Genomic DNA, 13,104 nt, shown 5'->3' on the forward strand with positions numbered 1-13,104 from the left:
AAAACAAAATTTAGGAATTTATATTAACTTTGTAATGTACTTAAGCTAAATAAGTTGCTTCAGTTGCGTAAGATGTTCAAATTTAAACCGAAACCATGAGCTTTTACTAAACTAAACTAGTTTGGTTTCAATTCGTTAACCACTCGTCTAAAATGGCAATGGTAAATAAAAGGTGAAACCGCAGATATTTTACTGAATGATGTTCCCACACCATAATCTTACCAAGGGATACTGGCTTCAGTGTATACAGTGATCCCTCGCCACTTCGCGGTTCACTTATCGCGGATTCGCTATTTCGCGGATTTTCATATTGCATTTTATTTTTTTTTGGTGCATTGTGCTCTGCATTCTGATTCGCTAAAAACTCACTCCCGAGCCGTTAATTACAGTTCTCCAACGTAATCGATGGTGGCATGTCGGTGTACAAGGATCTTTTTGCAAAGAAGAAAAAAGAGCGACAACAGCTGCCTGTCACTATGTTCTTCTCCCGAACAAACACACCTGCACCGCGGGCTTCAGAAGAAGAGAACACTGCAGAGCGCAGTCAGGATGCAGCGGCCCAGTCTGAAGAGCAGTGAAACGGCCTACACGCGAGTCACTGTATTTGTATACGTGTAATAGTTGCTAATTGTAAAAAAAAAAAAAGTTTTCTATTTCGCGGATTTCACTTATCGCGGGTCATTTTCGGAACGTAACCCCCGCGATAAACGAGGGATTACTGTACAGCATTTTCCCTCTTAGTAATTAACTACCATATAGAGTCAGGTAAATTGGTATGTTAGTAACGTTGACAAAATGCCGTACACAAGCAGATGCTCAGCAAATAAGTTGCGGAATATTAAATATTTAATTAAATAATAAAATATTTCACAAAATACTGCAATAACTTTCATCTAGAATTGGCATGCATCTTTAATGTTTTTTAAAGATTCATGTAATGTAAACATATACAACATGAATACCAGGCTTTGATCTTTGCTTAAAATCTGTTCATCTGTTCGTTTCAACCAATGTGCGTAATTTTAGTACTGGGGCCCTTTTGAACACGCCCATCAGATGCATCACTACCCTCAGAAAATGTTAAATGTCCCAGACCCAAGAATACCCGCATGTAAACATAAATTACTTTTACGAACAAGATTCTTACTCTGAGGTTATTAGATGAATAATAAGACATTGTATGGATATAGTATTTCAGTGCTGCCAGTGAAAAATGTAAATGTAAACAAACGATAAACTCCGTAAACAATAAACACTATTATATCCCTCACAACCTGTTTAAGCGACGGAAGGTGCATGCCATGTCAATCGTTCAGCATCACATTACATGCACATCACGTTAGTGCATCTGCTCTGTGATCGTGACTCAAACCCTGACTAATGCTACCAGAGAGGGAAAAGCTCCATCGAGGCTCTGAGCTTAATTTTTCTGAGAAAAAAAAAGAGTGGAGGAAGAGAAGAAGACTCGAGAAGCTGCGAAAAGGTTCGTTACAAGTTACATAACCCCATGAATTATATATGATGACCAAGGGGGACCGCTGGTGTTTAGAAAGGGATTAAAGGCTTCTTGCTGCCCTCTCCAGGACCTCGGGCTGGGAATTCAAAGAGGTGCATGTGCGCCGGGAAGATGCGGAGCACAAAACGTGAGCTGAGGAAAATGAGAGTGGGAAAGGAAAATCCCTGCTCATGGCTTTCCCTTCCCAGTGCTGTTTGGTCGTTCTTCTTCGTGTCATGATGCAATAATAGCAACAAATGTGTCCCGATTTGAGGTTATTCCTTATAATGAATCCCGTCATTTTGATGACGTTTGCACTTGTCTCCTCTCTACAGGCAAGCGTGGGACCTGGCCGTGGATATATGCCTCTCTCAGCTGCCTACCATCATTGAGGAGGGCACCGCCTTCAGAGTAATTGTGTGTGTGTGTGTGTATGTGTATATATATATGCGAGACAATCATGGCTGAGGTGGAACGTTGTTCCCGTAGTAATAGGTTAGTGTTTACTGGTTCTCCACCATTGATGGATGGCTGTTATCTTGGACCTGTCCACCACACGACACCTCAACACCCCCCCAACATCTACAGCCCTCTGCTGAACGCTCAAACACACTCGACTATCGTTCGTTATGAAATTGTGAAATGTCAGGTCTAATAATTCAATTGTGAGTGCCAAATAGAAAAGAAGTTGGTAAAACCACTGGCCCGTGCACTTTGAGCAGGTTTATTGTTGTCTTTACTGACACGCCAGGGGACGGAGATGGTGAGTGTAATGAAAACACCCAGCAGGAGGCTGATTGAACTGATGATGACTTAACATATCTGGGTCAACACAAGACATTTTTGCGCGCCAGTTTGTGCGAACGCGCACTCGAGCTGGACGGACCGAAGAGCCCTAACATGTGCTTTGTAATCAGAAAATTCTAAACAGAGAAAGTAGAACCGGCTTTCATAGAGGCAGCACTTTCATCTGGGGCTTTTCCCTCCTCCACCCGGTCCAAAGAGCTGGCCGTCCTCCCCATCGCTCCCCTGGGAGCAGTTTTCCATCCTCTAGCCTCCTCCCCTTTCTCCTGCACTCGGCCCAAAAACACTTACCGCCAACATAATTGAGCCTCAGTGGACTACTAAAGGAAATCTTTCTAGCTCCCTCTTTCAAGAGCCTTTAATCCTTCTCTGTTTACCTCATTTTCTTTGTCTCTGTCACAACTGGTTTAAGTCTACAGAAGATTGTACAAATTTAGTTTTATGTTCCTGTTGACAATTGATACTACCCCTTCAACGTAAATACACTTTTGTTTTTTTCTTTGGCTATATTTCATACAAAAAACTAGAAAAATTCAAATCATAAAAAAAATGGTTAATGTATTTTTCAGGAACCTTGATTAAGTCATGGCTTCATTTAAAGTTAATAGAAATGTTGGAATAGAGTTTTAAATGAATCAGTAAAGCATACATGTGTAATAAATTGGTTAATACAACCTGAATGTATTATGAATTACCCCATCTCAAAATTTACCATAATATCTAACATATGAGTGGTTCTTAAACATGAGCTGTACTTTGAGATATATATATATATATATATATATTAAATGAATGAATGAGCTGGACACCACCACACACCATTTAGTTCATGTATCCATGAGTATTCATTTAGTAATTCAGCTCACAAAGCACTGATATTTTCCCACTCGACATCAATCAACAGTCTGCACACCGCTGTTGTAATACCCAGTGCAATGTTTAACACTCGGCGTGATCAAAAACTCAGCGGCCAGCAACCGATCAATCAGCCAAACTGCCGTGGCAGTGGCACGGGGGGGGGTGGAAGGAGATCATGATAGATCAGGATTTATGTCGTTACTGCAATGCAGTGTCACTTCAGAGCTCATCGTGTCAGAGCGCTCATGAAGCGATGCGCTAGTCACTGCAGACTGGCTCATTACTGGCCGTGCTCAAGGGAGAGTGAATGATTAAGCGCGGTAAATGATTCAAAAGAAATGTGTGTGCGTTTTGTGTCCACAGCACAGTCCCTTCTTTGCGGATCAGCTGACTGCGTTTGAGGTGTGGTTGACGATGGGCGTGGAGAACAGGAACCCTCCTGAGCAGCTCCCAATTGTACTGCAGGTACAAACGCGCACACACACACACACAAAAACCTCCTTTTTGCATCAGCTTTATTAGCATGACCTGTAAATACATCAATGAAAATGGAGGATAAAGAAAATAACATGATTTTAATAGCGGGAATGTTTAAAATGAATTCTGAACATTGACGCTGGGAGGAATCCAAACGTGACCTTGAACATGCACGAGTTGCAGCTGAATGTGAAGCAGTCGGGAGGAGAGTCAGTGCCTCCGTGGAAGTCGTGGTTCTCTGCTGGCAAACGGTAGAGTAAGTCGCTCCCCAGAGCTCAAGAAGGTTGAAGAGGCCGGAAGGCGAAGCTCTGGGTTTACCGCCCTGTACACTCACCACGCCGCCGCTATGGTTGTGAGCTTTGGGTAGTGGCCCGAAAGAATTAGATTGAATGAGCTGAAATTAGCTTCCTAAGTGGTGGCTGGGCTCAGCCTTTGAGATTGAGCGAGGAGCTCAGACATCTGCAGGGAGCTCAGAATAGAGCGCCTGCTCCTTCACATCGGAAGGGGCCGGTTCAGGTATCTGATCAGGAGGCTTCCTGGAGGTGTCCTGTAGGAGTTTTTTTCCGGGAGCGTCCAAGACACACCGAAGAGATTACATATGCTCGTATGGCCTGCGAACTCCTCGGCCTCACCCACCTAGGCCTCCTGACACTCCGACCTGTCCCTGAATAAGCACAGGCAAATGGATACTGTATATGGCTGGATGGATGGATGGATTAATTGACAGATGTCTATGATGGTGTATTAGGGATATACATTATAATTCATTGAGGCGGGTAAGTGGGAAATATTCCTTGAAAAATGTTTAAACCTCACAAATCGTCAAGAAAAATAAAAACATGGCAAATTTGTGTGTGATTTTGGCAAGAAGAAGAAGACATTTTTATTGGCAAGTATTGTTTTACACATACAGGAATTTGTTCTCTGCATTTAACCCATCACACACAGTGGAAGCAGTGTGCTGCCCTAAAGGCGCCCGGGGAGCAGTTAGGAGTCCGGTGTCTTGCACAGGGACACTTTGAAATACATTCATGAAGTTCAAACCGAGCATCAGAATGGGGAGGAAAGCTGATTCACGTGAGTTTGAACGTGGCATGGTTGTTGGTGCCAGACGGGCTGGTCTACTGGGACTTTTAAGCACATCCATCTCTTGGGTTTGCAGAGAATGGTCCTAAAAAGAGATGTGAGCAGTCAGAGGGGAATGGGCAGACTGGTTTGAGGTGATAGAAAGACTCAATATAACCACTCGTTACAACCAAGGAGTTCAGAAATCTCTGAACGCACCGGACATGGAAACCTTGAAGAAGATTGTGTACAGTAGCAGAAGACCACCCCGATGCCACTCAGACCACTCAAGGTCTGGCCGCCATTGGACAATGGAAGATTGGGAAACCGTTTATTTAAGCGGCGTCGTTCGGATGGTAGGGTCGGAATTTGACGTAAACAACATGAAAGCATGGATCCATCCGGTTCTGGGTGGTGGTGGTGTAATAGGGTGCGGGATATTTTCTTGGCACATTTAAGGCCGTTCTGAAGGCAAAAGGAGGTCCAACCCCGTAGGCAAGTTATACATAATAAAGTGGCCGGTGAGTGTGTGTATATACCTCTCTCACGTCTCTTTCTTGTGCGCCATCGTGTTTCCCGGTATTCACACCAATACACTCCTCTCTTCACTGTGTCGTCCTTTTGGCTGTCACTTTACTTCACTCACGCTACCAATCCATTATTTAGGTAATTGAGGCCTGTGCTGAAGTGACATTTCTTTAACAGACAGATGAACCCATCAATGTTGCGGATCCCGTGTTTGGAAATGGCTTCCTGCCTCGTCATGCACAAGCAAACACTGCAAGAGCATCTTCATTGAAGACAAACGTCACCTGCCAAGAGTCCACCATTAGATTAGGAGATTAACTCTAGCTGCTCTTTAGTTATACTCATCCCCTCCTTTATGAAGGAAACTCTCTCCTCCAAGTTTTCACTTCAGGTCAGCCAGTAGAAAAGGGAGAAATGTACCTCAAAATCCTTGCTGTAAATTGGGTTCAACGTTTGCTGGCCAGCTCTCTTTATTCCATCACTGCAACAAACCTGTGACAAGGACAGCGGCTGCTGTGTTTCCTGTAGTGATGTTAGACTCGTCTGGGGCGCTTTAATTAGGGCAAAATCATCGGCTCGACATTGCCACATGATTTGTCATTTGTTGCAGCAGTACCTCCTGTACAGTTCTGGTGTGGCAGCGTAGTGGTGCTGCGCTGCTGTCCGTGTTGAATGTTAATTTCCTGCCTACTCAGCGCACAGCGAGCCGCAGTCCGTCCATACAGCATTCCTGTCGGGACCCGTTAAAAGCCGAGGAAAAGGCGGACTGATCGGGGAGCGCTGGATAGGGTGTGAAGGCGTGTGTGTGTGTGTTTGTGTATGCAGTTGATGGGGATTTTAAGGGACTTGGAGGAAGCAAAGCGGCAATAGCTTTTAAGATTACGCAACGTTATGCAGCTTTCCGCCGGCAGGGCGGAGTAATCTCAAGACCCCTTCATACTCTCTGATGTAACGGATGGACACATACACAGGTTTTATAACCTTTTAAGCACACAGTTGCATAAAAATGAAGTAAAAAAGTAGCGTATTCTTGGAGGATTTGCTATTTATTTCCAAATGTATATCTGGCTGCATTTGAAAGATGCAATGAGCAACAAGAAATGGGCAACCGAGAGTACTCCATCAATAATGCTCTTTAATGAAATGAGCAAAGGGAAGACAACAAGGCTCCGGGATGAGAGATACGGTTCTGCGTTGTCTTGACAACATGCATTTCATCCGGGAAGGATTAACCGATTTTGCAAAGGGATCACAACGTCTCATAAACGATGACGTTACGGTAACAGCAGCACATTCACAAGCGTCTGGCATTGGCCTGACGTGCTTACAGCATGCATGTGAATCATACAACAACATGGCGGTGTGTGACTCACAGCTTGTACACACACAGAATGATGATGGAAAGTGCTTGCTCATCGCACTAAAGTAGATTGCGGTCGAGGTGTTACGCCACTAAGGATTTGAGACCTACATCACACACATGCAGTCATACCCATTTCAATGTTGCAGCATTTCTCAGGATGTTCAGCTATGATGTAACAAACATACATGTTAATGTGTTGATTTAATCATTGTCTGAAGATCTGCCTGTGTGTGGGTGACTGTCTGCAAAATATTCATTGACACTGTGCCAAATCTGCTGAAGACCTGAGAGACGAGCGAGAAAAAAGAAAAGCCTGGCAGCTTATTTTCCATGTCTGATTGAAATCGTTTCCCCTCCTGTTCATGACCTAGGAACAGATGAATAAGGCTTATAGAGCAAACGCCTCTGTCGCACACACAAATTTGCGTGTTCCCACGCTGTTCTTTGGGGCTGGGAGTGACCCTGTGCCGGCCTTTCCCCCGGCCTCCTCCCGTTTGTGTGGTTCCGCTCACCAGGGCGAAGTCACGCAGCACGCTGATAGTACATGATGTGTTGGTGGAAATGTGTGTGTGTAGGTGTGTGTTAACCTGGTTTCCTCCATATGCTTGTTCCCACACACACTGTGGGGAAAGTCACATGGGTGTGTACCGGTGTCTAGCCCCCACACAGACTCTGCACCGAGCTCAGTGCTGCATAAAACACACACACACACACATATACTATTTTAGCATACACCATATGCCTCCTTGAAATTGTTCTTCTTGGCCAATAACTGCAGCATCGTGATCGGGATTTGGCATCCCTGTCATAGACGTAAATCAAAGCGTACACACACACACACACACACACACTATTGTGTTTTCCTGATCATGTAATTTCTTAAGAAGCCAAGTGAAACGTCAGCCAAGGACGCACCCATTCGCCTCCGCATGTATGACGGTGCACACTTACAAAGTGAAGAAGTGGAACCTGATGCCAGTGTGTTACCCGTAGTGCTGTGAGAGCCACCTGTTTCACTCCACCGCCTGAAGCTTTCTGCAGTTTCTCCCGCTGTCCTTCCGTCCTTCCTTCCTTCCTTCCTTCCTGCGCCCCACTCACCCACCCTCTTCTTCCTTTAATCCCAGGCTTCCCCTTGGTTTGGAGGCAGCACAATTAACCTCTGACCTCCGGTCTCTTTCAGGTCCTCCTTAGTCAGGTCCATCGGCTGCGAGCTCTACAACTGCTCGGACGCTTTCTGGATCTTGGCCCATGGGCCGTCAGTCTGGTACGTTAAATAGAGTGTACCTGTTTTTTTGTTGTACTTCATTTAAAATAACCGCTAAACTGCTCTACTTTTGGATAGAAGTGCACTGGCATCAAAGCTGTAGCAGACTTGTAGAGTAATATTAATAATAATGATATGTTTTATAGATATTATTTTTAATAGTTAGCCTTTCTGCTTGGCGTATCCGTGCACTCATGGAGTTGTAGCCCTAAAAAAATTAAAACTGCATTTCTAGATACTGGGAAACAAATAAGTGAAAACACATGTCACTGCATGTTGTCTACAGGAACAAATTCTAAATATACCCGTTTTCTAAGCTTAAAACATATAAATGTTGAAGCCGGTTTTGCAAGCTTTAATCATTCCCTTGGTTCGCACTTACAATGAAGTCCGTCTTAATGTTATTATAATAGCTGTTTCCCCTTTGACTCCAGCTCCATTCTGAGTGCGTGGACATGAGTGGCGTTAGTCTTCTCAGAAACTACTTGAAAATGCATATTTCCTAAAATGTTGAACTGTTTACAGACTTAAGAATTGCTGTATCATCAATGTCCGTGTCGGTCTGTTTGCATGCTGTTTTATAAACAAACAAGTCCTCTTGTAAAAGGAATGATCTGACTACACATATTTGTAACACTTGAAAGATGAACACCACTACATTTATCAATGCATCATTTTATGTTACTTGACGTGGGCACTGAGCCAGTTCCACCTCTTACTTCGAGGTGCTGTCACTCACAGTCCGAGTTGGAAGCATATGGAATGCTTCAAAAGGCAAACTCTGCTTATTGACAATCATTTGAACTGAAATCACATTTGAGATCATCCTACCAGCTCCTTTAAAGATAAATTCCATTCTTGAGCTTTGTCTTGGTGGCCAAACACATTCAGCCGCAAGGCCTGGATAATAACCTGCAATATCAATACTAAACTGTGTGTGTGTGTGTGTGTGTGTGTGTGTGTGTGTGTGTGTGTGTGTGTGTGTGTGTGTGTGTGTGTGTGTGTGTGTGTGTGTGTGTGTGTGTGTGTGTGTGTGTGTGTGTGTGTGTGTGTGTGTGTGTGTGTGTGTGTGTGTGTTTTCAGGCCCTGTCTGTGGGGATCTTCCCCTACGTATTAAAGCTGCTCCAGAGCTCCGCCCGAGAGCTGCGCCCTATGCTGGTTTTCATCTGGGCTAAAATCCTTGCCGTAGACAGTGTGAGTTTTGGAAAACACTCGCCAAAAATAAAAAATGATGCTGCCTCATCTAGTTTTTATTTTAGCAGCTTTTTGACGTCATATGTTTATTATTACTATAAAAATGATGTCTAATGCACCAAGTGAACAACACAAGCAATAAAGGGAAAAAAACAACTGTTGGTAGAGATGCACCGATCAATAAATAAAAACAAGGTTTCCGCTGATTGGCGGACTTGAAAAAGATTTTTTTTATCCAAGCAAGTATTTAAATTAGAATTCAATAATACATTTCCTATTCATTTGAATCTCATGTTTCGCTAACAATGCTTTGCAGTCGATTACATCAGTCATTTGAAATTATTTAAAATGAATTCATTTGATTTAAATTATTATGTCAAACTTAAAGGGTTAGTGGGGGGGTTATTATTATTATGTATCAGTCTATTACCAACAGTAGACGGAGGTGCTTTTTGACGGCGATTTAAATTTTAAAATTGTATTGAGGACACTAAAACACTTTACAGTGAGACCGTGTCTGCATTCATGGTTTGGAGTTGCCACCATGGGAGAAATCTACCAATACTTATGTGAGTGGAAAGGGACCTTAAGCAACATCTGCAATAAAGTGAACCCTCCTCGCTGTCTGCTTGTCTGTCCCTGCAGTCATGTCAAGCTGACCTGGTGAAGGACAACGGACACAAGTACTTCCTGTCGGTGTTGGCCGACAGTTACATGCCAGTGAGTGTCCATCGTGGATACAATATAGAGGAATGTATCTCTTCTTTCCTTTTGGTTTTGACACTTGACTTATCTAAAAGGAGCCGAAGAGAACATCTTCGGGACAGGGGCATGACGGTTGACATCTAAAAAACAATTTCACAGTTCTTTTCTTTGTTGCAGGCTGAACATCGAACCATGGCTGTCTTCATACTGGCTGTCATCGTCAACAGCTACAACACAGGACAGGTACAAGTCTGCACATGTGTGTGTTTAGGGACCAGGCTAGAACCCCAAAGAGAGAACTTAACAAATTATTCATTTAGCGGTTCTTCTGGGGCCAGACTTCACTTTGAGAAATGACTCGCCCATTGTATTTTACCGTGAGGATATTTGTTATGTGACAGTTTTCTCACCGACAGTCCCCTCTATAATCTCCAATTCCTTCCCAGCCACCTCCGTGGTGACACTTTATCACCGTAAGTGTCACTTCGGCCTGTTCCCTGCCTCCTGTGTTCAATCCCAGAAGCCTTTTGTGCCTGATGGTGATCAAACATCCAAGGGTGGGGTGTTGGGATGATGTAGCTTTTCATTTCATGGAGTGCACACACACTGTCACACTGTTTCACAAAGACATATTCCCCCATCAATCCCTTTTGCTTTTTCCCTCGCGCTCCCGTGCAATATTTCTCCCTAGTTCAGAATGTTATGTGACTGACGTATTATTTTATTCATAACCTGACAGTATTTCTCTCACTTAACATTATATAAATGTGAGAAAACGGAACAGCTGTTTGTGTTCTCCAGCTCAGAAACACCTATTCTTCTTCCTTCCTACCACATTTCCTAAATGCTCCTGCCCCGTCTCAATGGCCTGTAAATAATAGATGCTCCCAACATTACAGAGACGATCTGCCCACCACATCTACATTATTTATCCCTTCTACTTTCAACAGCAGCACTCATTACTGCGGAAACGTTGTTGCCAACATGCACACGGGCCACTGCCGCCGTAATATTCCCGTTCTCGGGATTCAACTGGGAGGCCCGATCAGAGCTCCGCGGACGAGCAGGTGCCACAGGAGTGATCCGAGTAGACAAAATGGGATTCTCTCCTCTCTGTAATCCTCCTTTTGTTGTGGTTCATGTTGGAAGGAGTTGTTGCGTTCAAGCTGATGCACATGACTGTTGTGTTGTTGCCACACAGAAACTACGTGTACCACAACGTCCTGGTTACCCTTAAGGCCTTTTATTTAAGTCGAGCGCAGAAGAAACCTTTTATTTTTTATTGAAAAAAATATCCAGGTGGAACAGCCTGAATTAACCAATGGAGAGTCAACCCATCCTGTACAATGATGTCCTGTTAAAGACACTAATACCTGACTTGTTATGCTTTTAATTTGAAAATTCAACTGGTAATATTTAATTTCATTGACGATAGTTTTAACAGATAAAAAAAGCTAACTAGAAAATATTTGAATACATTACATCACCACAGGTTCATATTTTAGATAGTAATGCACATCATCTTGCTTTTTTATGTGAAGCATATACTGCAAGTTTTGTTTTATTGACTGTAGAACAAATAGTATAAAATCAAATTTTAATTAAAAAGTGAATCAAAATTGGGTTTATGTTCAAAAGAGAAGTTGAGAGAATGAGGTTAGTGACTGTAATTCTGATGCAATGAATGTCCTTCACCATCAGTAAAGATCTCTGTTTTTGTGCTTCATCATGAAAAGAAAAAACAGAAAGGAAATGGAAAAAACAAGTGTGAGAGTCCCTGTGGGTGCTGTGCACTGGGTCAATCAAAAATTAAGTTTGAAGAGGCCTTTGAATAGAGGACTTTAGACTGGCTCAGACCTTGATGTACCGAATACCTTCTGTTCACAGAGTAGACAAGGGATGAAGGGATTTAAAGACATGAACTGCTGCACACCTCATAATCGTTTTGTCCATCAGTGTGAGGTTACAGGTTAGAGATATTAACTCACTAATGATGAAGTCTAAGCCCAATGGTTAAGACTCAAGACTGGTGCACATATTGTCATTTCATTAAATATGAAACACTCACTATGAAACAGTTTTGATAACTACAGTTTCAAGAGTGTTTTTAACTCACTCAGCTTTTTGTATCACCCCCCACACCAGGAGGCCTGTCTGCAGGGCAACCTAATCGCCATCTGCCTTGAGCAGCTGTCGGACCCTCACCCCCTGCTCCGCCAGTGGGTGGCTATTTGCCTGGGCCGTATCTGGCAGAACTTTGACCCGGCACGCTGGTGTGGAGTTCGAGACAGCGCCCACGAGAAGCTCTACACGCTGCTGTCGGATCCCATCCCTGAGGTGAGAGCGGGGTTCACACCGGAGTCCAGATACATTTGGGGAAAAGTGCGAGGAGAGTAGGTTGTTCGTCACCAGTGGTCACCGGTTTAGATTTTTCTTCTCTGCTGTGCTGTGTTTTTCCAGGCATGGTGAATGCATCCCCCCATTACGCACTCGAGAAAGGGAAATGTTTCAGAAACCAATATACACTGCACATTTATCTATTAGAATACAAAAATATTACTTTTTTAAAGTCATATATTCATTGTTAATTGACATTACGTGACCTTAAAAGGTTGTCATTACATATTTCTTCAATCAAGATTGCAAATCCTATAAATCTGCAGTTTTTATTAAACATTTTAAAATAGAGGGCAAGTCGGAAAACACAATACAATATTCTTTTCAAAGACAAAAAAATACACAGAGAAAATGTCCAGGTATTGTGGTATTACCAGATATTCCGCATGTAAATCCTGTGCATGCAGTTCAGAATAAGATACACATACACACACAAATAGATAAAGCCCAGACAGGTAGCATCTGACTGGTCATGTGTGGACCAGATGGACAGCGAGACAGTTTGTCCTGAAGTTCACCCCGACACTTGTGCCACTGGTGCCCTCGCTCAGACGTGGCACATATTTGCGTTCACACTCACCTCTGAGAAACATGTTTTCCCAAAAATAACTTCCTCCCTCCCGTTAAAAGGCAGCTGCTTTGAGCGCAGGGTTGAACCCGAGGTTTCACATTATGAAAGTATGTATTAATTATTAAGTCCACCGAAGACTAGGACCGACTAGAAGACATGAATAGATAGATTAATAACAAATTAATAAATAATTCCATAAATTTGTTTTTCTTCTAGATGTTATGGATTAACAAGTAAGCCCTTTATAAAGTGTGTGTTTTAGACACTGTTGTATAATTGTTTTTCATTATTATTATTTTTAAACACAAACTACACACACTTGATCATCTCCAACTACTGTATTCCAGTATAAATGTGCACAAAGCAATGTGAAAATGTCACTC

General features: G+C 43.0%; 1 protein-coding gene across 4 annotated transcripts in view; it reads left to right on the forward strand.

Annotated features, from left to right (window-relative positions):
* Window positions 1-13,104, forward strand: part of rptor (regulatory associated protein of MTOR, complex 1) — a 99,341-nt gene that overhangs the window by 52,679 nt on the left and 33,558 nt on the right. The window contains exons 11-17 of one of the 4 annotated variants that reach the window (XM_078108936.1): window positions 1,831-1,912; window positions 3,521-3,622; window positions 7,771-7,854; window positions 8,938-9,048; window positions 9,694-9,796; window positions 9,929-9,996; window positions 11,899-12,090. In XM_078108936.1, coding sequence (XP_077965062.1) covers window positions 1,831-1,912; window positions 3,521-3,622; window positions 7,771-7,854; window positions 8,938-9,048; window positions 9,694-9,796; window positions 9,929-9,996; window positions 11,899-12,090 — 742 coding nt within the window. The remainder of the gene's footprint in view (window positions 1-1,830; window positions 1,913-3,520; window positions 3,623-7,770; window positions 7,855-8,937; window positions 9,049-9,693; window positions 9,797-9,928; window positions 9,997-11,898; window positions 12,091-13,104) is intronic. The other 3 variants (XM_078108937.1, XM_040186238.2, XM_040186237.2) reach the window with 3 other exon arrangements.

Source organism: Gasterosteus aculeatus, chromosome 9 (assembly GCF_964276395.1).
Source record: "Gasterosteus aculeatus chromosome 9, fGasAcu3.hap1.1, whole genome shotgun sequence".
Taxonomy (NCBI): Eukaryota; Metazoa; Chordata; class Actinopteri; order Perciformes; family Gasterosteidae; genus Gasterosteus; species Gasterosteus aculeatus.